Source organism: Heliangelus exortis, chromosome 18, assembly GCF_036169615.1.
Source record: "Heliangelus exortis chromosome 18, bHelExo1.hap1, whole genome shotgun sequence".
Classification (NCBI taxonomy): domain Eukaryota; kingdom Metazoa; phylum Chordata; class Aves; order Apodiformes; family Trochilidae; genus Heliangelus; species Heliangelus exortis.
This window is the reverse complement of record NC_092439.1, coordinates 7606641-7630033: the sequence shown is the minus strand read 5'-3', so window position 1 is coordinate 7630033 and position 23393 is coordinate 7606641. Positions and strand designations below refer to the sequence as shown.

The 23393-nt window shown below is 36.2% G+C and overlaps 1 protein-coding gene across 5 annotated transcripts in view; it reads left to right on the top strand.

Moving 5' to 3' along the window:
* The window catches only part of FAR1 (fatty acyl-CoA reductase 1), a 35441-nt gene extending 12615 nt beyond the window's left edge, over positions 1-22826 (top strand). For 2 of the 5 annotated variants that reach the window (XM_071762522.1, XM_071762517.1), the window contains exons 3-12: positions 2371-2546; positions 4943-5122; positions 6419-6596; positions 7650-7694; positions 7826-7953; positions 8423-8490; positions 9982-10153; positions 15400-15529; positions 17763-17890; positions 19903-20199. In XM_071762522.1, the coding sequence (XP_071618623.1) occupies positions 2371-2546; positions 4943-5122; positions 6419-6596; positions 7650-7694; positions 7826-7953; positions 8423-8490; positions 9982-10153; positions 15400-15529; positions 17763-17890; positions 19903-20065 (1368 nt within the window). In that variant the 3' untranslated portion in view covers positions 20066-20199. Of the gene's footprint in view, positions 1-2370; positions 2547-4942; positions 5123-6418; positions 6597-7649; positions 7695-7825; positions 7954-8422; positions 8491-9981; positions 10154-10471; positions 10644-15399; positions 15530-17762; positions 17891-19902 lie in introns of all 5 variants that reach the window. The other 3 variants (XM_071762520.1, XM_071762519.1, XM_071762521.1) reach the window with 3 other exon arrangements.
* The last annotated feature ends 567 nt before the right edge of the window (positions 22827-23393 follow it).

Here is a 23393-nt window from a genome sequence, read left to right as displayed (position 1 = left end):
CTAGAGCAAGAGCATAAAAGGATGGTGCTGTGCATCTATGTAGAGATGTAGATAGGGTCAGATATTTTTGTCTTCATCACATAGTGAGACAAATTAGATTGAAAGCATATTGCTTAACTGGAGTTAAATAAAAGATTCCTCCAAAAGAATATGACAGGTTTTAATAAGAATATTATCTTAAGTTGTCCAGTTGTAAGGGCCCTGACTGATTTTTCACAATTTCGATGGGCTCATTAACTGTTCTATGGATTTTTTTGGACATTCAGTTCCTTGAAGAGGCTAAAATCCAAATGGGTAAATATGATAATTAAATGTATTGAGCTGCAAATATCAGAAAACTCAACATTTTTTGCTTCCTTTGGACTGCAGATATCTAATTCCTCTAATTTGTTCTACGTATTGCATGTGCTCTAGATTTTTGTTCTTATTCCTCTTTGTAGTGGTGTCAATGCTGGTATGAGGTATGTAGGAATAATGTTTGGATATGGTAAAATGTACAGACTAGAAAGTACAAAACCAGTTTCTTGTTTCTTATCCCTGGGACTACTTTATTATAATGCATACCACATGTTAATACAGTTAAAAGGTAGTTGCTTCAGTTCCTGGAGGCAGGCAGTGTCATTCTAATTGAAAGCACAGTGTGTTTATTTCCAAAATGACAAAACTTCCTGCCCTTAGGTAACCACTGTTTGCTGTTCACTGTGAACTAAGAATTGCTGTCTTGACAACTTTGTCCTTTAAGATGAAGCCTCATGTTTGGGAAATTGGTGTAGACCTCTGTCACTGGAGATGTCATGTGTTCTCACTATGATATTACCACTAGTACTTCAGGTGGCCACATAGTGAGCTGCATCAGGTCACAGCTGAGTTTAAAAAATCCCTATGAACCCCTCTATTTTTTTAGCTATACTAGCAAACTCATGCTTGCACAGCCACCAGGCTACTTGTTATTGCCAGTGCAGGAGAAGCAGCACAGAAATGGAGAAGTTAATAGAGAGATCAGTCTGTTTGGCAGCACTACAAACTTATAAGAGTCATAGAATCATAGAATCATTAAGGTTGGAAAAGGCCTCTAACATCAAATCCAACTGTCAACTCAGCATCACCAGCCAACTAAACCATATCCTCAAGAGTTATGTCCACACGTTTTTTTGAACACCTACAGGAACGTGACTCCACCACTTCTCTGGCCAGCCTGTTCCAATGCCTGACTACTCTTTCCATTAAAAAATTTTTCCTCGTAACTAATCTGAATCTCCCCTGATGCAACTTGAGTCATGAAGTTGCACCCTTAGGTGACTTAATAGATGAAAATGAATTTACTTTGTTCTGTAATCAAATATCTTTTAACTATTTGCATTCAGTATAATTGCATTCTTAGAGGGGAAAAAAAAAGACTGCTGTTGTGATTTTTATAAATTTTAATTGACTTCTGAGATGCTGTGCCCTGTACAATTAAGAGGAGGAGTCTGCTCGAGTGAAACAGTCAAGATGAGAAGTTGAAAAGTTCCACAATACTATTTTGCTAAGTAAGCTTGCATACTAGTGAGTGGAAATAGGATGAGGCAAGATTTTTTCAAGTGTGTGCAATAAGCCACGTGTCTAGAACCCAGTTTAATTATGAGGAGAATGTGTGATGGAATATGGTATGGATGAGACTTTTTCAGTGAGGGTAGCTGAACATCAGTTTAAGATTTGATCATATGTTCTACCACTGTACACAACCTTTAGCACTGCGTTTTTCATTTAATTAGGCAGAGAAACAGGTGTTTTTTACTGGAAGTTCTCTAAAGCTAGTGTAATTCTGGGGGATAGCATTTCTTAAGTCACTGGAAGTTTTTAAAGCTTGATGAAAGCTTTCTAAACCTAAAAACCAGCATGATTTGTGCAAGTCTAAAAAAATTTTAGTAGTTACTGTCAAACTTGGGAAGTGGGCAGACTTTTCCTTCTGTTGAAAGAAAGGAGGTAACAGTATTTAGACGGCCACTTAAAATTTCACTTGAGTCCTGGTGTCTATTAGGGCCCGTTCCTTCTTGATTCTGATAGTGGTCTGGTTTTAAGGAGAGATTTTAAAAAATCAAGTACAAACTGAAGTCTTACTAGCTTTTATACAACACAATCTTCTATACAACAGAGCAATGCTGCTTTCACTGGTGTAAGATAAAAGTGTGCACAACTGCATTGCTCAGAATGTTCATGCAAAGTCAGTAATGTGTTACTGTAATATTCCTAACAGACTTAGTGATGATCTTGATGTAAGGAGGTATAACTCGGTATAAGCAAAAATTGTGGAATTTTTTTTCTTAATTTTAATGAAGACGTATCTTACCTTCCCTGGCTATAAACTTGAAAACTTTGTTTTCTTGAAAGCTTTTTGACAGATTGAGAGATGAGCAGCCAGACTTCAGAGCAAAAATAATAGTAATTACGAGTGACCTTACACAGCCTGAACTCGACCTTAGTGAACCTATCAAGGAAAAACTTAGAGAATGCATCAATATTATATTTCATTGTGCTGCCACAGTCAGATTCAATGAGACACTAAGGTAAGTCTAAAATTCTGTATACTCTGTCTGCTAAGACAATAGTTTACCAAAGGTACTAAAATTTTAACCTAAATACCTGTGCCTTGGTTTCAAAGACTTTATGAAGGGAAGCTGTTGAAAAGACCAGGGGGCATGTTGTTACTCTGAGTCTTTTGACATTATGTGCTGTTCTAGCCTCTAGGATGGGTAGAAAGGATGCAAATAAACTGTAGCTGTATGTGCTGTGTTCACTGGTGATGTTAGAGCTCTTTTTCCTACTGTGTAAAAGGAAACAAAAACTATTAGCTTTCCTTGTGAGAAGGGGAACAGGTTTTTTCAGAGGATAACTTTTTCGCAAAATTGTACATGGGGAAGTTCTGTCACTTGTTCTCTACCTGATGAACAAACAGGAGATAAATACCACCCAGCTTTCTCTGTCTTTAAGAAGTCCTTCATTAAGAATACAGGCTTGTGTTGGAGGGGATAGGGAGAAGCAGATGCACAGGGAGAAAGGTGTAAAGTAAAAGTTGAAAACTTCCATGTTGTACAGCTAATCTGTTAAGCCAGTACTAGAGAAATATATCTACCAGAAGATATGTACCTTTTGGCAAAAACAAATTACTTGATTTAGTGTTAAACCACTTGAATAAATATCTGATTTGAGTAAATAACTTCAGAATAGCTTTAGTTTTCAGGGGGCCAGGGAGGGGAGGACTAAAGAAACACTTCTCAACTCGTATTTTCTTTGAGTTGTTACAAAGGTTGGCATGACCTGTCTAAGAATACTGTAATGTATACAGAAACCTCATAAAGTAGCTCGTGTTTATCACTGTTTCCTGGTCCTGAAATGTTAAGGAACTGCCAGCATGGCAAGAGTCTGGAGAGACTTTAAAACAATTTGAAAGACTGGTGTAATGGGATCTTGCCACCCAAAAAAAAAAAACCAAGCCTCTGGCAGTTTCGACTTTCTTGGTGGGGCCAATATGTTGTTAGCAAAATAGAAAATAAGAGCATTTCTTCAGTGCTGAAATGGTGGAGGAACTTTGAAAATCTGAAGACTGCCTAGAGCAGCCTTCATCAAGTTATTTAACAGGAGTACTAAAGTAAAGTTCAAAATGCTTGGCTTGGGACCAGTGATAGTAATAAAGTCAATAAAGTAAAATACTTGGGCTTATTTTGGAACTTTTCCTAATTTGTATTTGCTGTACACTTGTGTATCTTAAGATGGTATGCACAGCTCTGATTATTAACTCCTTCCTTGGACTCTTTAAAGAGGCAGTGAAGACAACACTTAAAAGAAGGCATAGTATTTTACAGAGAAATAACTTTCTCCATTTATGTTAATTGCTTTGGTATAGGGCTCCCTCCTGTCCTCTTAATGCTTCAGTAGTAATATGTGATAAAGCACTCCTAAACTGAGTGCTTCTTTGGGAGGGACCTTGATTTGGTTTTAGTCAGTCTATTGCAATAAAGTTTTATTCAGCTGTATTGTTCAAACTTAATCAATGAGTACACAATGTAAAGGAAAACTAGTGCTCATAATAAGTTTTTATAGGCTGGAGAGAGTATCAGTATAAAGTAATACCAGTAGTGGTCAGTAAGCTGTGTTCTGGTAGAAATTGTAGGGATTTATTTGCTCTTCTGTCTTGTCCTTAAGGACTGTCTTAAATGAGGAGTGAAATTGGAGAAATCTTCTTCTCCCTTTCCCTCCTCTTCTTCTCCCTTTCCCTCCTCTTCTTCTCTCTTTCCCTCCTCTTCTTCTCTCTTTCCCTCCTCTTCTTCTCTCTTTCCCTCCTCTTCTTCTCTCTTTCCCTCCTCTTCTTCTCTCTTTCCCTCCTCTTCTTCTCTCTTTCCCTCCTCTTCTTCTCTCTTTCCCTCCTCTTCTTCTCTCTTTCCCTCCTCTTCTTCTCTCTTTCCCTCCTCTTCTTCTCTCTTTCCCTCCTCTTCTTCTCTCTTTCCCTCCTCTTCTTCTCTCTTTCCCTCCTCTTCTTCTCTCTTTCCCTCCTCTTCTTCTCTCTTTCCCTCCTCTTCTTCTCTCTTTCCCTCCTCTTCTTCTCTCTTTCCCTCCTCTTCTTCTCTCTTTCCCTCCTCTTCTTCTCTCTTTCCCTCCTCTTCTTCTCTCTTTCCCTCCTCTTCTTCTCTCTTTCCCTCCTCTTCTTCTCTCTTTCCCTCCTCTTCTTCTCTTTTTTCTTTAACAAAATTTATCCTGAATACTGGGATGTGTTCTATAGTAAAACTGCAGCATAGTGTTCTAAGGAGAAAGTTAGGACACTGTGATGCTTTTTTGTGGAGAGTGTTTTGTTTAGGAGTACTTTATATGCCTGTCAGTAAGGCACTTAGGAGTGATATGGGTAGTTATTTCTTTTTGCATGTTTTTGTCTTGCTTTCTGCTAATGAAAGTTGTGTTTAATCAACAGAGATGCTGTTAAATTAAATGTGACTGCTACACAACAGCTCCTCTTCCTGGCACAGCAAATGAAGAATCTGGAAGTGTTCATGCACGTTTCAACTGCCTATGCATATTGCAATCGAAAACAGATTGAGGAAGTAGTTTATCCACCTCCTGTTGATCCCAAGAAACTTATAGATTGTCTTGAGTATGTATTGCTTCAGTAATCTGTAACCACTTGCTTCCTAGTAACAAAGTACCAAAAGATTGTGGGAAACCTGAAAGATGAAGTAGTTAGCTGCAAGTGTGACAGTGTCCCTGACATGTCCCTTTTCTGTGCAGGAGATGGACAAAGGTTTTATTGTGACTTAACAGCTGAGCTAGGTGTAAAGTAGTACTTACTGAAGGTGTGGGGGATACTCATTCTGTATTTTATTTTCTGTGCATGTTAGTTGACCTGAGGTGTTACTCAGTGGCCATCAAACCCTAACTGAAATAGGTGGCAAATATGGTATAAGTCAAATGTAATGTAATAATTATGTCCTCTCCGAATCAGTCTCTTCTTCCCGTTCATATAAAATATCACTCTTTGTAAGGCAAATATGAAACTAGAATCAAGTAACTAAAAAGCACCTTGAAAGAATCATAGGATGTCAGGTCATCAGAAAGAATGGGTGCTTTTTAATTACATTAGTACTTTTTAGTTACTTTAGTTACTCTTCAAGGTGCTTTTTCGTTACTTGACTTTAATTTCATACTTGTCTTACAAAGGGTTATATTTTATATGCCATAGGAACTCAAATATAACATTCCTAAGATACCTATTCAAGAAGGTTCTGCATATGTACTTGCCACCTTAATTTAAATAGTAGTATACAATCAAAGTAACAGATGAGCTGTTAGTATTAAATTTGATAATTTTCTTTTAATAAGCAAAATAATTAAACAAAACCCCTTAACTCTTATATTTTAAAGAATACTATTTTAGGAGGCTATGTGGTTTTTAAAGCCAAGTGCAGTACAAGCTGTCAAGAGACATTGTTTGATGTGCAAGTGCTTATGGATATGTTTTACAACTTCCAGCTGTTTAAAGTAGGAAGACATGTGACATGCTCACCTCAGTGGGAGTACGTGTTAAATTCTGAAAATCAAGTTGAGCTTTAAAGTGTACTAGTTTAGTGTTAGATACTGGGGTTGTTGCAGAAAGGTGAAATAAAGAACTGAAGTTTTAATTATTGCCTACAATTCCATCACAATTTCTTGTCCTGTGCTTATGAAGCTTCTAGGGTAATGCTAATGCTTCTGTGGTTTTGGTGTGTGGTGTTTGAGTGGGTTTTCTTGCCTTGGGTGGTGTTTTGATGAAGAAATTGGATTTTAATTTTGCTTTCCAAAGTACTTTTTATTTATCTGGTAATTGTTTTTATATATTGCTTTTGCCCCCACCTCCCTGCCCAGTGAAGCAATGTGCAGTAGTTTACACTTGCCTCTTACTGTGTTTCTTTAGGTGGATGGATGATGGCCTAGTGAATGATATTACTCCTAAACTGATAGGTGACAGACCTAATACTTACACATTTACAAAAGCCTTAGCCGAGTATGTCGTGCAACAAGAAGGTGCAAAGTTAAACACAGCTATTATAAGGCCATCTATTGTTGGTGCTAGCTGGAAGGAGCCTTTTCCTGTAAGTCTTTGTTTTCACCTGACCATCTTGCCTGTAAACTCTAGTATATAGTGGCAACCTGTTTACCTGGTGACCTGTGTAGAGGGGAATCTTTTAGTCTATGAAGTTATGTCTTGGTGGCTTCTGGATAAAAGTTCTGGTAATGAGGGCTGCCAAATTCTTATGTGGGAAATCTAGGGTAGTTTACTTCTAATTATAGGAAAATACATTTCTATCACAGATACTGTTTCAAATATCAAATAACAGTCAACATTTTACTTCACGATTCTCTGTATCTTCATCTAGTTTTCCCTCTTTGAGGTGCTTTGGTATGTCAGTAGCTGCAAAGGATGACTAAGAAAAATGGAGACTGCAGGACATAAAGATGTATTGACTCTGCTTCTTTTAGTCAAACCCTGTAAGCTTTTCAGGGTATGGCATAAGTTCTATGTACTGTATGCTATACTGATACATAGCATATGTGCTGTATGCTTCCTCCTACATGGAAGGTTGGTGTGGAGTAACTTTCCCCGTTCAAGACTATATGTCTCAAGCCCTTAAAATCCATGAAATTGTCTTAGTATACATTTCTGAGCATGTACAATGTACATGACAGACCAATAGGTATGGAGTGTCTAAATACTGTCATTCAAGATAAGCAAGAATGACTTCTGTTTGCAAAATGGAAAAACTGATAATTAGTAGTAAAACTACTTACCTGTTTTCTCCGGGCTGCCAGAAGCAGGTCTAAAGTTCTAAAAATACTTGTGAACTTAAATATTTGCAACATAAAAATATTTGTACAGACAATACCTTGCGGTTTTACTAAGAAATAAGCTAGCATCTCACTTTGGAAGACCAGTGAACTTTCAGATAGTCTGAATTATAGCAACTTGTTATATCATCAGATTTTGCTATGGAAGAACTTCATTTAGAGACATGGATGTTGTTATCTTTCTCCTCTTTATTATTTGTTCCCTCCACCCCTTACACTTGTGGAAGCTTTTCAGATTTTCACTTGAAACTTATGATTTTAGTGTACTCTAACCAAACCCTTTCTCTCCCTCCTGGCAGGGATGGATTGATAATTTCAATGGACCTAGTGGTCTCTTCATTGCTGTAAGTAATGAATATTCTTTTTTTTTTTTTTTTTTTTTTTTGTCTTCTTTTTTTAAATGAAGCAAAGTTTCATGTATTTTGTGGGTGGGTCTTCTGTTTCATTTTTTTGCTGTTTTGTTTTGTTCTTTAAGGCAGGAAAAGGAATTCTTCGAACAATGAGAGCTTCCAATGATGCATTAGCAGATCTTGTTCCAGTAGATGTTGTTGTCAATGCAACACTGGCTGCAGCCTGGTATTCTGGAGTTAATAGGTATAACAGGTGACAATACAGAGTACTAAGTATTTTAAAAGTATATATTGTATTTTAAATGGTCTTTTATTGAACATCTAATTAGTTGTCCTGCTGTTCCCCCATGACAAAGGTATCTAAAGTTCTAACAGCATTAGTTCCTCAGAGTGTAACTTCCTTACATCAAAGAGGAAGAAACCACCTACTGATACTGTTGTACAAGCTATGCCTGAAAATTCGTTTTTAAGCCTTGTTGTAACTGTAACAATCTACAGTAATATATGTGACACCTCGTCTGAAGAAAAGTCGTAGTTAAAGAAGGAGTAGAATACTGGAAGATGATATAGAAAGCCAAAAATAACATACAACTGATGCTTTCTGCTCTATGTAAATGATGCTGTTGAGAGAAGGGATAACCTAGGGGTGTGTCTCTTGTCTGTGTTTCTTTTTAAAAAGGTAGTTTGTCTTCTAACTTGCTCTTCTGTCTCTTTTCCCCCAGACCAAGAAATGTCATGGTATATAACTGTACAACAGGTGGCACCAATCCTTTCCACTGGGGTGAAGTTGGTATGCCATGTTTCTTTTTTCATAAGCTTTAATAGAAACACAAGGTCAGATACTAAAAGCATAAGCTATAACCAGTACATCATATATTTATTATTGAAACTAGTATACTAGCCATACCTCTCAATTTTGCAGTGTATCATGCTTTTTCATTATCTCCCATTGTTAATTCTCTCCCTTTGTAACATTACCACAGTTTCATTTTGTTCTTTTTTTATTCCATTATAACTTAAATTATGGGAGAACTGATTTTTCTGTTTGATGCTGCCATGCCCTAATCTTAAGAGTGTGGGTAGTGTGCAGAGAAAAGCATTGCTCGGAGGGGCGGTTGTGATGTTTGGTTAAATGCCAACTGTACTAAATACATATGGATAAACAGCCCACAATTAGATGCTTTGTACATCTGCATAATTGAAGGATATGGTAATAGCTTTGCACTTCCATAACTCTTCACTGTGTTTGGCTTCAGTTAATTGTTGATTTAAAGTTTCTTTTTTAAACTTCACATAGCTACATGAGACTTCAGCTATTCCTACCAGAAAACTAATCACTAGGAACATGATTACCTACTTTCAACTCTCAGATATCCTGAGTACAATGTAACCAGTGTGCCAGAAGCTTTGTAATAGTTCTTGTTACAAATAGCAGTACAAGCTGACTTGCATGGTAAAGATGTTTATTAGTTCTCAATTCTTTAGGAATAAAGTTCTTAAACTCAGATTATTTTTTCTTTCAGTTAACTTAAATACCTACATCTGCTTCTCTTGACTACTTTCTTCATGCTTTTTACTTGCATTTGCCTATTTTATATGCATCTGTATTTATAAACCTTATTGCTTCAGCCAAACTTGAACTGGGGTATTTAAACACTGTCTAAAAACAGCATAAAGTTACAAGAGATTATTGCAAAGAGGAGGCGAATTTCAACATAACTAAATAAGAAACTGATCCTGGATGTCTGTCACATACAGAATTTTCAGGTGTTAGCAGAAGTTTCTTATGGAGTCCCTCATAATTGCTTATTTCTTAATGCTTAAATATGTATAAGTTGTTTAAAAATGCCAGTTTAAATGCATTTCAGATGCTTGCAAAGTCCTCCATAAGTTTTGAAATTGCACTCCACGGAAGGATTAGAATAGCCTTCATGAAATGTAGATGAGTAGCTTTACATGCTGTATGAACTTAAATTGCTGTGGTTGTAATTAACCACTTCTAAGGCAGGGATGAGGAACATGAAGAGAGAAGCATACAATAGAGTATGCTACTGAAGATGTGAAGGTATAAATGACCTCTCCATCACAATAAGAACCAGTTTAACAGTATTTTAGGTTAAACCTTGATTTTGTTTTCACTTAGTTTCTTTGGCTTGTAGAAGAGCTTGGGTGGCTATTAAGTAACATGCTGAAGTAAATATTGTACACTGTTATGTACTTTGAAAAACATAAAATTTTACATGGTTATTATCAAAGCTGTTACACAACTTTTCTTTCTCAGAATACCATGTAATTTCTACTTTCAAGAGGAATCCTCTCGAACAGGCCTTCAGACGGCCCAATGTAAATCTAACTTCCAATCACCTTTTATATCATTATTGGATTGCTGTAAGCCATAAGGCACCAGCATTCCTGTATGATATCTACCTCAGGATTACTGGAAGAAGCCCAAGGTAATGGTGACTAGCCCTGTCTTGTCTGTTCTTCTGATTTATAAGCAAAGCTATGCTTATGCTATAATGTGTATTGATTACTTTTTAATTTTTTTTCCTCCCCTGAATCATTTGTGACTAAAACTCAGCTTTTATTCCTGAGAACAGGTCTTTGAATTCAAAGTGACTTTGAACTTTATAGCTAGGATACGTATGTTTTTGTTGGATAGTTTAGGGTTATGAGTAGTCAAGGTAAACAGAATTACAAGATCTAGCAAGCGATGTTTGTTCTTGATTAATAAAGATTCACAATATGTTGATCCTTATTTTTTCCTACAGGAGACCTCATTAATTTGAATTTCACGCTAATACCGTTAGAGAATTCACTAATGCACCCTAATCTTAGTTTCCAATCCAACCCCCTCTTGTGTCGATGTTGGACTACGGTCAACCATACAGTGCCTGCATTTTTGCTTGATCTTTTGCTCAGATTGACAGGTCATAAACCATGGTAAGAAAGATAGGGCTAAAAACACCTTGTTGGTAAGGTGGTGAAGACTTGTGAAGAAGACATGGCATGGGCACTAATTAGATTTACTAACTATAAGCAATAACAATCCACTGGTGGCTTTTCTAAGAGATTAATGACTGGCTTAACAATGTAGTCCAAGATGTCTCAGATGAGAATCCCAGTCAGTCATTAAACTCTAGGAAGTGGCTTGCATTAAGATTGTTGTTGCTATTATAAACTGAAAATGGAACAGGAAACAGACTTAATTATGGTTTATTCCTGTAGCTGATACAACTTGATCTCATATGTTGGTTTGTATCACCTCAATGTTTCATTCAGTTTATATTCTCACCAGTCTCTGGCTAACTTTGTAAGTGGTGAAAATGGCATAGCTCTGCTCGATAGGCTAAACTAAATTAAGTAGAAGGAACATGTCACTTCAATTTGGTTTAGATTTGCCAAGCCATATGATCTTAACTCATTGCATATGTTATCTTTTTAAAAGTATTTGTCTTCAGACCCTATAAAATCTCCACTGTGGTGACAGTGTATTATAACAAGTGAGCATTCATTCATTGTCCTGTAGTCCAGGTCTGCCTAGCATAAAAGTTACATAGCAGACTTGGCACTGGATCAGTAGAAGGAAGACATGCAAGTGGTTTGTGGGAGAAAACTTACAAACTGCTTTGGTTCTTTTATTCCAAGCCTACTCAATATTGTACTATCCACAGCAACAGTAGTGGCAGGAGGCTGTGACTGTATAGGAATCTTCCCGTGTTAAAAAGACGTAAACTCTTTGGATCAAAAGAAGGTACTGAATGTACAAGTTCCTACCTTTTAGGTTTTTTTGCAATTTTAAGTTATTCTTAATAAAAAATGGATAGAAATTCCCTGGCAGATAAGACAACTTCATCACTCACTAAAAATAGTTAAATACCAACCTACTGTCTTTCAAATGGTTAGGAAGTAGTACTGCCAGAATCTTGTCAGTCTTTAAAAGATGTCTGAGCTTTTAAATATTTGAACTGTGGGAGGAAAACAAGTCTGAATAATCATGTTATGTAGAACAGTCTTAGCTGTTTTATCTCGAATATTTAGACGCAAACAAGACATACAGTTTTCATGTGTTGTTTAATAATAGAAGAAATTTGAGACAGATCTGTACTCTTCTACTTTTTTATAGTCTTCTGTCCCAAAGTACTTTGAGAGTTGCTTTAACTGATGGGCTGGAGCCAGTCATGGTGTTGGGATGGATGTTCTGTTGTTGTGGTCATTCTGTTCAGCTAACAGAATAACAGAATGATTTTAATTACTTGGTAGAATGTACTAGGAAAATTCTAAAGCCTTGAAAACATTATTGGAAGTTACTAGACTGATTATAATGATTCTGTGAGTGAGGAAAGTGGTGGCTTAATCCAAAATGTGACCCTTTTTACCCCATTCTAGCAGGAAAAGTTGAGCAGCGTATTAAAAATGTAGTAAAATGAACACAAGAAGATTCAAACACTGTGGTTCTTGAATTAAAAAGTTCTCTAATATTATCAGTTAAGGAAGGGGAAGGAAGAAATAATGCACATAATGTTTCTTCCAAATTAACAGAAAGCACATACACAATAAGGATTGGTATAATGAAGATTTACTATTTTATATTAAATACTTGACTGTTACAGCATTGTGTGATTACATAAATAGTGGTGATAATCCTTGGCATCTAAGTTTAAGACTAATGTTGCTTGCCATTTATACTTAGTTGTGTACCAAAGCTTATTAATTGTCTAATTAACTTTAGTATAAGGCATAGCTCTCTTTAAGAATTAAGAATTTAATTTTAAGAATTTAAGAATTCTTCAAGATGTAGTCATAACCCTAAGCCAGGTTGCTTTTGATTTGTCTGGTAGAAACACATGCCCATCTAACTTAGGGTAATTTCCTTATTGCTTAAAACTTCTAATTCCTGTGATGTGCTTCTTAAACTGTTATGATGTATTTTGTGTTAATGGCAGTAAGGACTGCCTAGCAGAGGCAACATTCTACTTAGTGTAGGTGAAAATTTTGCATGCTGTCACACTGACTTGCTGACTGCAGATGATGAGTTCTTTATGACAATTAGCAGATTTTTAAACTTTTTTTTGTATCTTCATATTATTAAGACAGTATGATGCATTGCTTGATTGTGTATTATCTGGTTATATATGGTTCTGATATTTGTAGCTTTGTTAATTGGCTATCTCAGAACAAGCTGTGAAGTGTATATTTCAAAACTTCAAGCTGACAAAGTTCCATTATGTGTATTAATGCTCTTTTTTTGAAGGGAGTGTGTGTGTCTTCCCATTTGCAGGAAGAATATGGTGCCATTGGAGTTATAAAACCTAGTCTGCCAGGGCTATACAAGTGTCAACTAAATGACACTCGTGCTAACATCTCTCAATATATGACTGTCACTATAGTTTTTTTTAATAAAGTGTATTTCATATTTCATGTTGATTTAGTACAAACTAACAAGCTTTCACCAAGAAAGTTAGTCCACTTTGTCAACCTTTTAGTTGTACTAGCAATTGAGACAATATGGAGACATTTGATTGTTTTGGCTAGTGTATCAAGAAACTAATGCTACAAAGGAAAAAAACAAATTACAATTTTCCACTGATTAATTGAATCAGCTGGTTCTGTGGCCAGTCACTCCAGTTTGAGTTGAAGAGAGTTAAAAAGTCTGCAGTTGAAGTAAAACTTTTTTTAGTGGCTTGATTTAATTTATTTAATCACATTATCTATGCTCTGAAACCATATCCATAAGCAGAAACAAGAAGATTCCCCATAAAGGTTTGGCTTTACACTTGTTTAAATATAGTTAGGTTTCATTTACTGGAAAGAGTGAAAACTTGTATCAGTGGCAAATAACAAGCTAAAATCTGCACTTGTGTAATTGGTTGTTCATTGCACCATTCAGTATTTGCAGGGGCACAGATTGTCTTAACCAATCAACTTCTATGGTAGCTTAGCACACAAATTGAGGAGGCACAAAAGCACAAGTCAGCTAAATTAAATAAGACTGTTAGTGGACAGACCTCTGCAGAAAGTCTAAGCACCTGGCCACTGTGTCATGTTTGGCATTATTTTTAACCAGGCCATTTTGCTACGAGGTCTTTCTGGTTTATCTGACAACTGAGATTTTTGCTTTTCAAGTTTTGAGTTCTTTTTTGGTTTTTTTTTTTTTAGAGTATTATTCTGTTTTAATGTTCAGTTCAGTCTAGTAACATACACTATGTTCTGAATGCACAGTCTATATTCTTAATTATTTTTGAATTGGAGGAACTCTGGCTCAAATGAATTCCTACTGTTGCCATGTTACTCAGATCATGAAACTATAAATACATGTTTGAAAGCATCTAGAAATGTCTACTAAAGCATAGTGTTAGCTTGTGGTCTGAAAGTTGAATAAAATTGAATTTTACTTTGTAGATAGGTTCCTATGTGGTTTAAGGAAAAATATTTATGGGTTTTGTGCTACTTTTTCAATGGTCTCTGCAATTTGTATTACTCTGTTTCATGAGAAGGAAAAAAGCCAGTTTTGATATTCCCTTTGTTGAGATGCCAGCCATTAGTGGCAGAGGGGCAATGAAAAATACTTTGTGGAAGTATTGTCTATATGCCTTTAAGTATGAATGCATCAAGGCAGCTTTCAGAGAAAAATCAGTGTTTTTTTCTTGCTTGTATGAACTTCATTGAACAAAACCTATCTTCAGGAAGCCATTTACTCGTAATGCTGGGTTGTTCTGCTTTTTTTGCCTTCCCCTCCCCCTTCTTCCTCCTGCTTAAAATGATCAATGTGTCCTGCTGTAAGGATCAAATTGGAAGTGGTTCTGTGAGATGATGCCCTTGAGTGCCCAAAACAGGAATTAATAGCATTAGATTGTGTGGTATTAGTTAATACTTGTTAAAATTGAGTGACCATCTCTAGCACTGTCTGATTTCTTGTCATAAATGTTGGAATTTGCAGAGACTGGTTGTCTCATTTTTGGGCCCACTTCAGGGAATCTGATTAAAGAAATTTGCCCAAATTGATCCTTGTAGCATAATTTCTCGGTACTCCCAAGTGATGGTTTTATATAATTGCTTCCTCTTTGTAATAGGGGGATGATGGAAGGTATTTCTGCATATTTTGAAGTAGCATAGAACTGATCACCTAACTAGCAGGATCTGCTATGGTTTATCTTTGCACTTAAGTATTTTCATGCCTTTTGCTTCTCAAGCAGTAGGGTTGAGGGGCTAAACTGTGTTTCTGGTGTCTTTAAGCCTTGACCTCTTAGTGACCATAGTAACCATTTGTGTTTAGTTAGAGATACAGGAAACTTATTCCCTTGGCTAATGTTGTCATGTGCATATGTTTAGCACTGTCTAAGTATACTGCAGTGAAAAGTGTTGTGTGTCCTAAAATATGAGTAACCAACAGAAGACAACATTTGACCGTCTCTTACTAGGGAATAAATTTACTATTACACTGGGAAGTAGGATTAAGAAAAAAGGACTGTCTTAAAACTTCTGATTCTATGTGAAGACTGAACAGCTAAGTCCACTTTCATAATATGCAGAAATACCCTACTGATCTAATAAAAGAGGCTTTGCATACAGAGCAAGATGGGATATATTAACATAGGAGTGTGGGGCTGGAGGGTAAAAACCACAATTTTACTCTGTTTTTCTTGTTTGAGCTAATCTTTACCACTGTAACCTGTACATTCCTTGCCTTGGACTGCAGGATGATGAAAACAATAACACGTCTTCATAGGGCCATGATGTTGTTAGAATACTTTACAAGCAAAACTTGGATCTGGAATACTGAAAATGTGACTATGCTAATGAACCAGCTGAACCCCCAAGACAAAAAGGCAAGTAGCACTGTGATGTGGGCACTGGGAATTGAAAGTGAAAAACAAGCTTATTGATTGTAAGGCTGAGTAAGGACATGAACTGATAAAGCTGCTTACTGTAATGTAGAGCTGACCTGGTGCTCAGGCTGGAGATCACTGTTAAAATCCTTTCAGTTGCTGCTGGGATGTGCTATGAGCTAGGTAAGTGGTGTGATGAGAGATGAGGAAGGGCAGGGTTCCCTTGAAAGAGGCCTGTGAAGAAAGTTGGTTGTCTTTGGAGTGGCCTGATCATGTGATTTGGTGTTGCCAACCAAGTGGCCAAGCTGTTAAATTTTTACCTACATCATTAATAAAATAAGCTTCTACTTCATGACCACTCTCTTCTGAGAAACTGGAGATAACTTTTGAGGAAGCTTTCTGCTTGTTTTTAAATTATTAACCACTTCTATATACTCTCTTCATGCTTTGGTCAGAGAGCCTGTGTATTCAAAGAAATACAAATGGAAATTCTCTTCCTTCTGAAGTATATTCCTACTGTGTGACTGAAACTGCCCCAAGCAGAGGGACAAGTGTTACAGAAGCAGGATGATAGAAAAGTCCTGAAGCTTGTTGGAGAAGAATAAAAGCTTTTGTTGAGTTCAGGGTCTGAATAAGTGAATGAAAAAGCTCAAAGGAAAAATCCTCCCCACTATGTGTGTTTATTGACCATCTATGAGTATTTTTGTGCTAAGTTTACCAGTCTCAGACTACCAGAAATGCCTGGATGTGGCTTACTGGTTTACCCTGGTGATTAGTGTTGACCAAAGTTACCAGACTTTTCCATGTGTATGCCTATGCTGTCGAAGTCCTACCTCCCTGCCCTTCATATGGCTGGGAAAAGTTATGCAAATTTTACTGGATTTATTCAAAAGTATTCAAAATACATTTGTGCAATAGCGAAGCTGTAGTGCAATAAATTGTTAATCCTTCCCCAGTGTGTCTTACAGGAAGATACATTTAATAGTTAAAATAAAGAATTAGTGCAGCTGAGATCAATTTCTGCTTCTGAACCCCCATTTAACTGAGTTTACACTTCTGCTGTAATTATGTTAATATTCAGCAAGAAAAATCAAGAGTTAGATTTTTAAATGTGTAAGAGAATTTGAGTTTTTGAAAAAGGTCTGTCCTCTTTAAGAGGTCTCACCTATTTAACTGTTTTCCAGAATGTAGTCATATTATAAGTTGGTCATCTTTTCTTCAGCTTAAATAAACTGCCTAAAAGTAGGAAATAGAATAGCTTGGTGATTCTTATGAAGGTAGGATTTCCACCCTTCTGCACCTCTTGCCTCCCCCCAGCAACCCAAGTTTAGGACAAGTTTAAAAAACCAAACCAAAATTTGGACTGCTGATGTTGTCAGTTAGCTGAATTTTCAGTAAGATGTGCATACAGCAGCAGAGACTTAATTGAATTAATGATTGAAATTTTGCTTTCATGTTCTTGCTATGGTGATTTATTATGGAAAATAAAGTTTACCTGAGAGATTTTGATAATTTGTCATTATGAAAAGGCTGTCTAGTACTGGTATAATACATGCATGCTAGAACTACATGCTGACATTTAACTTACAAGCAGTGCTAAATCACAAAGACTCACTGTGCAGGATTGTCTTCAGAACTGTAATGGGTTTAATTTCATTTACAGCACACCTGCCATGCTGTTAAGCAGCTTATTTGAAAGCATGGGCTTGGGGATTTACTGCATGTGTAACAGCTTTTAAAGCTGAATACAGTTTCACTGCACAAAACCTTTTATTTGTCTCTTGTCCTTTATAATGATCTTGCTTATTCTATTACCTGGAGCAAAATCAGCAGAGCTAAAAACCTGCTAGGAAAATCTTGGTATTTACTGGGACACAAACAGATGTTACTATGGACTCTTGAGATGAGGAAATCAATGCATCAGTGAAAATTTTACATTGTGGTTTTACCAGTAGTAACTTCCTCTCCTGGGCAAGATACTCGTGGTACTTTTAAAAGATAACTGCAAATAATAAGCACAGCTAGAATAGCTCTGCATTACCAAACAGTGAAGTTGGCACAGAGCAGTGGTTGAGTCAGAAATGGGATCTAAATCTGGGTTGTTCTTAAGGACAAGGACTTTTTTTGCATCAGACACATAGGAATTATCTGGTATAAAGGCATTTATCCTTTTCCTTACACATAGCAGATGCATTCTCAGGCAATTAACAGTGAAAGCATTTATTTTATGCAGACATTTAATTTTGATGTTCGGCAACTACATTGGGCAGAATATATGGAAAATTACTGCATGGGAACAAAGAAATATGTTCTGAATGAGGAAATGTCTGGCCTCCCTGCAGCTAGGAAACACTTGAATAAGTAAGTATAAAGTTTTGTTTTTTCAAGTTTTGCTTTTCTGTGTTATGACTTAACTGTTCCTGGTCTAGTGTGAGGTGTCTGCCCATGCAGGAGGGTTGGATCCTGATGACCTTTCAGGTCCTTTCCAGCTCTAAGCTATTCTGTGAATCTACAAAATGTTCTTTATCACAGCATCTGTTTAGGTCCTTCAGAATTCATCTGTTCCAGTCCAGTGGTCTGAAGCATTTTCTGAAGAATTCAGATGTCATCTTTTTTGTTGTATTTGTTCTTCTTCAACAACTGAGTTTTTCTCTGTATTAATAGTATTAATATTAGTCTGGGATTATGGCTGTATTTCTTGTTGCTTAGTGTCTACAGTAATCCAGGTTTCTGATGTAACCCAAATATCTTTTGGAAGGTAAAAATATACAGGGTAACAAGTTCCAAATGGCTTGTTCAGGTAAGAAGGTTTAATAGAACAATGGTTATTTCTTCTGGATATCTAATCTTTTTGAAGCACACAAGTAAACAGGCATGGGCTCTCCACCTCAGAACAGGAAACTTTGATGTTGTAAAATGACTTCTCTTAGCATTCTGTCTGTCACATAACTCCTTCAGTGTTAATGCTGTATTACTTTCCAAAATTTTATTGAAACAGCTTAGTTCTTGGCTGAGCCATAATGACAGTTGCAGACATAGAATATGGATTAATTTTGGCTGGAAGGAACCTTAAAGATCATCTAGTTCCCATCTCTTTAAAGAATGAAATAAAAGTGATTAATCTTGTCCTGCATTATTACTTCACATCTGATAGCTTGATAGCACAGAACAAAGTGGTCTAGGTCATTACTTTTGTCAGTATTCCACAGACAAGGATTTGCAGTTGTGAAGTGGATTGATCTGATAGGTTACAATCTCAAATACACTTTTGAATTATATTATTTGAAAATGGTTGGGATAGCATAAAAGGTGTCCCCTTTTGGTTTTTATTTTTTTTTTTAATTTAGATGCTGTTAAAAATTCAGAGGAATTATCATAGAGTAGCAACTCTTTGTACAAAAGATTGTACTGAAAATAGCATGAGAAATAGTCTTGTATAAGAAGAGCATCTGGTTGCCCCCAGCTCTTTTTGTAAGTGGATTATTTTGCAAGAGGTTTATATATACTCTGAGGTATTAAGTTAGTCTCTTCTGTTGCCATCTAGCTCTTAACTCTAATCTGAATTTGAGGAGACCATTTTTTCCAATATTAACCAGAAGTGGCAGCCTGGCTAGAAAACTACTGAGCAGAATTCTTCCTCAAATAGAAGTTGGCTTTACTTTTGTAATACATAATTTTAGACTGTTTTTTGTACAATTAAGGTATTTAAAGGAATGTGTGACTAAAGTAACACCCAGCCAATCAGTTAAAATAAGGGCAGTGAGTATTTTCTGAAAAAGAGCTGCCATTAGAATAAAAATTTATTCTGATCTACTGAACCAAAGATTTCTCCATTTCTAAGAAATCTGAGCAAATTCTAATTACTGTTTTTCTTGAAGCTTCCATCTTTACATGTGAGAAGATTGCTAAAAGTCAAAGTTGCCCTCAAATGACGCTTCATTTCTCCTGATCTTTAAATATCATTCCCTGAGAGGGAATGACCTGAAAATTGCGGTGAATTGCTCTTTTGCTATAAAATCCCATGATGTGTTGTGTTTGCTTGTGTTTGTTTTTTCAGGAGCCTTTGGACTTACTTCTACATGTGTATGAAGTTTTAAATATGTGAAGGGGAGGCAGGGTGTTCAGTGTGTTAAGTAGTTACTTGGTTTGGAGGTGGACAGTTGAGTTACTGGGTGTGACCTTGGCTTTAGGGATCTTTATCAAGCAGCTATAAAGCAGAATAATATTCATTACTATCACCCACAATGTATCTGAAGGCAAACAGATGAAGAAATTAAATTCTAAAGTAGAAATTAATTTCATAGTGTGTTTTTTTTTTTCCCCAGTAAGTTTTGGTACCTTGGCTTTTAATTATTTCTTCTTTTTATTCTTAGGTTAAGGAATATACGCTATGGCTTCAATACAGTTCTTGTGATCCTGATCTGGCGCATCTTTATTGCGAGATCACAAATGGCAAGAAATATCTGGTACTTTGTGGTTAGTCTGTGTTACAAGTTCCTCTCCTACTTCAGAGCCTCCAGTACTATGAGATATTGAAGAAGAGAATTTAGCATTAGGACATCTATGCATATGGTGGTCTAACTGCACAAAGCCTGTAACATGTAGTCATCTCACATTTTGTAAAAGCATAATTTCATCATAAATTGGAGTGCTAAATTTACAATATGGTATATGTGATGTTGGTTGTGTATATTCCTGAAAACAGAGAGAAATAAATAGTCAAGTGCCAGGTTGAATTGGCATTAGAAAAGCGTTTAAATAACTAGCTCTTTCACCTGGGGAAAACACTTTAGACCACTGACCAACATAACTGTGCAATTTGGACAGTGTTTGATTGAAATCTGCCTTAACATGTTTTTTCTTAAGTTTTAGTCCACATTGAGCAAGATAAATATTGATTTAGTAGTTGCTAGTTACCGTAGGCCTATTTATTTGATATTCTTCTAAATTACAAAGGGTTTTACAAGTTGCAAAAGTGTATAAATGATGGTGGGTCTCCTGAAAAAAAAATACTTGAGGACTTGTGTAATTTGTCTTTACTTTTTGCCACTTCTTCCCTCCTCAAAGTAGGGATGCAACAATGGTGCCTACTTTGCTTTAAAAGAAACAAACAAACAAACAAAAAAAAACCCAAAAAACAAAAAAACCCCACAACCTTCCTTCCTGAATTACCGGAAGGCCTTTTGTCCAATCTGGTCTTCAGAATGCACTTTGTGATTTAGTTCTATGCTAAAAACTGGCTGCATCCAACTTGTATTTATGTCAGCATGAACAATTTGCTTCTCTGAAAGCATAATTGATCCTATCATTGAGCAGATTAAAAGAAATGTAACCCTGAGGGGGGCAGAAATGGAGTCACTGACCATCCTCTTGTTTTACTGATTTTTATTACAAACACAGAGCCAGCACTTGATTATTACACTTCTGACTTTAAAAGGTAACTGTACATGAAAGGAATTCATATGAATATGAAAGTTGCTATTTGTATTACTGATAATAGCAGTTGGACAAACTATAGGCTTTCATAAAGAGATACACCTGGTTTTAAATTCTAAGCCATGCTAGTGAATACTTCATTAATTAATAATTTTTAAATTTATGCGCTATGGAATTTAATGCATGGACAACACCAATGTGTAAGCACACTTTCTTTTTCCTGCACCAATAAAACCTCTCATTTTACTGGGCAAGCAGAGCAGGATGTACTTTGCTTCAGATCAAAAGTATTTTAACAATTCTTTCATATAAATTAAATTATTAGGTATAAATCTGAAGAAACCTGTTTTTGCTATCTGTTAGTTTGAGTAGGGAAAACGTTTAAGATAAAAGCAAGTTGTAAGAAAAAATTGAATCCTCGTTTAAGGCAATACATGAAGATAATTTTACATTTTGGTTGCACAGAATTCTGAGAACACTGTAATGTTCCTCTAATTGATGCACTGACCAGCACCCTTGCCCAGTGTTTGTTCATTAAAATTGGTTCCTACTGATGAAGCTGTTCTTGAATCTGCTTAGAAAGGCAAATAATGACCTAATTACACAATTACTACATATACTTGCCCTTGGTAGTTTTTTGTCCTGTTTGAATTAAGTATGTAAAGAACTTATTTTGCTACTTTTGTGAAAACTCTTACTTTAAAGAGAACACCTTTCATGCAGGTGTATATCATTTTGAAAAGATAATGGCTTCCTTGCTGAAGCTAAATATTCTGTAATATTAGTTAAGCTGTAATTCCTTTTTAAAATTACTTGTGTATATATAAACCTAGCAATGAAAAGGCTGCATGGTCTAGGACCACACCTTGTGTGAGAGACCTCTAACTGTGGCTGAAAATAAATTATGGCTTCTGTGATTGAAGATAACAAATACATTAGATTTTAGTTGCCTCCCCAAATATCTTATTAGACCTGAAAGTACACTTAAGCATTCCTGTATTGCAGACTTTTTTTTTTCAGAGGTGCCTACTGTCCAGTGACGTCCCTTGTCCCATGTTGGCATGTGGCTGAAGTTTGCAGAAGACAAATACATCATATTCTGAAAATGGTTCTCTAAAGCAACTCACTTAGGAATCTCGGTTGTTTATAACTGTTACAAATGACACTTTTAATGTTGATTTGTTAATACTGAGAACTATGAAGCCAATTAACTGATTATTTCTGGTCCAAAACTGTTTAGAAATCTATTCTCTTTAATAAATAAGGAAGAAAAAAATTGCTCTCGACACAAGGTTATTTAACCTCTGCTCTTTAAATATTTGCCAATTTGGAAGACCATTTTCCCCCCTTTTTGGAGACCTTGGTTCTGGGCACTCATTTATTGGTATCTTACACAAATTCATCAGTCATCCTATTCAACTGACAATAGATTGTGTCACATTTACTCAATTAGTTTTGTCACTTTCTGTGGTCAGTCTGCAAAATTCTAACTACTGGGATTTTTTCCATATCAGAACCCCGTTCTCTTGCAGTTCTTCATACCAATGTTTGCACATAACAGATTTTGATCAAAAATATACTAGAATTATATTTTGGTACAGTAAGATAGACTTACTGTACTGACTAGCAAATTAGTGGAAGTATTCCAGCTGGTTAAATAGGAAGAGGAGGAGTCTGAAACAACATTGTCACTTAGTTACTGATAATTAGATTGGGGACCAGGAAAAAAAAGTTTTCCTGTAATGTTTTACTCTGCTGTAGGAACAGATGTTTGAAAACAAATGCTAAATTCATGAGCTTTTATAAACAGAAATACTGGGTGCCTTTGTTTGTAAACCAAAAATAAACAAATCCCTTGAAAGTGTTGTTATGGTGTTTACTGTATTTTTGCATGTTTTTAATTTAGTCTGTGGGAAATACCAAGATGGCATTTTCAGTATCCAGTTGTACATGTATGTGCTCTTTCCTTTGTGAGAAACTTTGAAAATCAGGTTAACGACTGATTCTGCATTTTAAAAAAGAACAGAAATCCTGTCATAATTACAAAGCACAAAAACAAATAAAAAAACCCCAACTAACAAATTATAGGCTGGGTCATGGTGAGGTTGCACCTCAAATCCTGTTTCATTTTGGTCCTGTCAAGAAGGACACCGAGTTCCTGGAATGTGTCCCAGTGAAGGGCAATGAAGCTGTTGAAGGGTGTGGAGAAGTCTTTAGAGGAGTGGCTGAGGGAACTGGGGTTGTTGAGTTTGGGGAAAATGAGGCTGAGGGGATACCTTATCACTCCCTACAACTAAAGCAGGCTGGAGAGAGATGGGGATCTGTCTGTTCTCCCTAGTAACAAGTGATAGAACAAGAGGAAACGGCCTCAAGTTGTGCCAAAGGTGGTTTAGGTTGGATACTAGGAAAAATTACGTTGTTGAAAGGG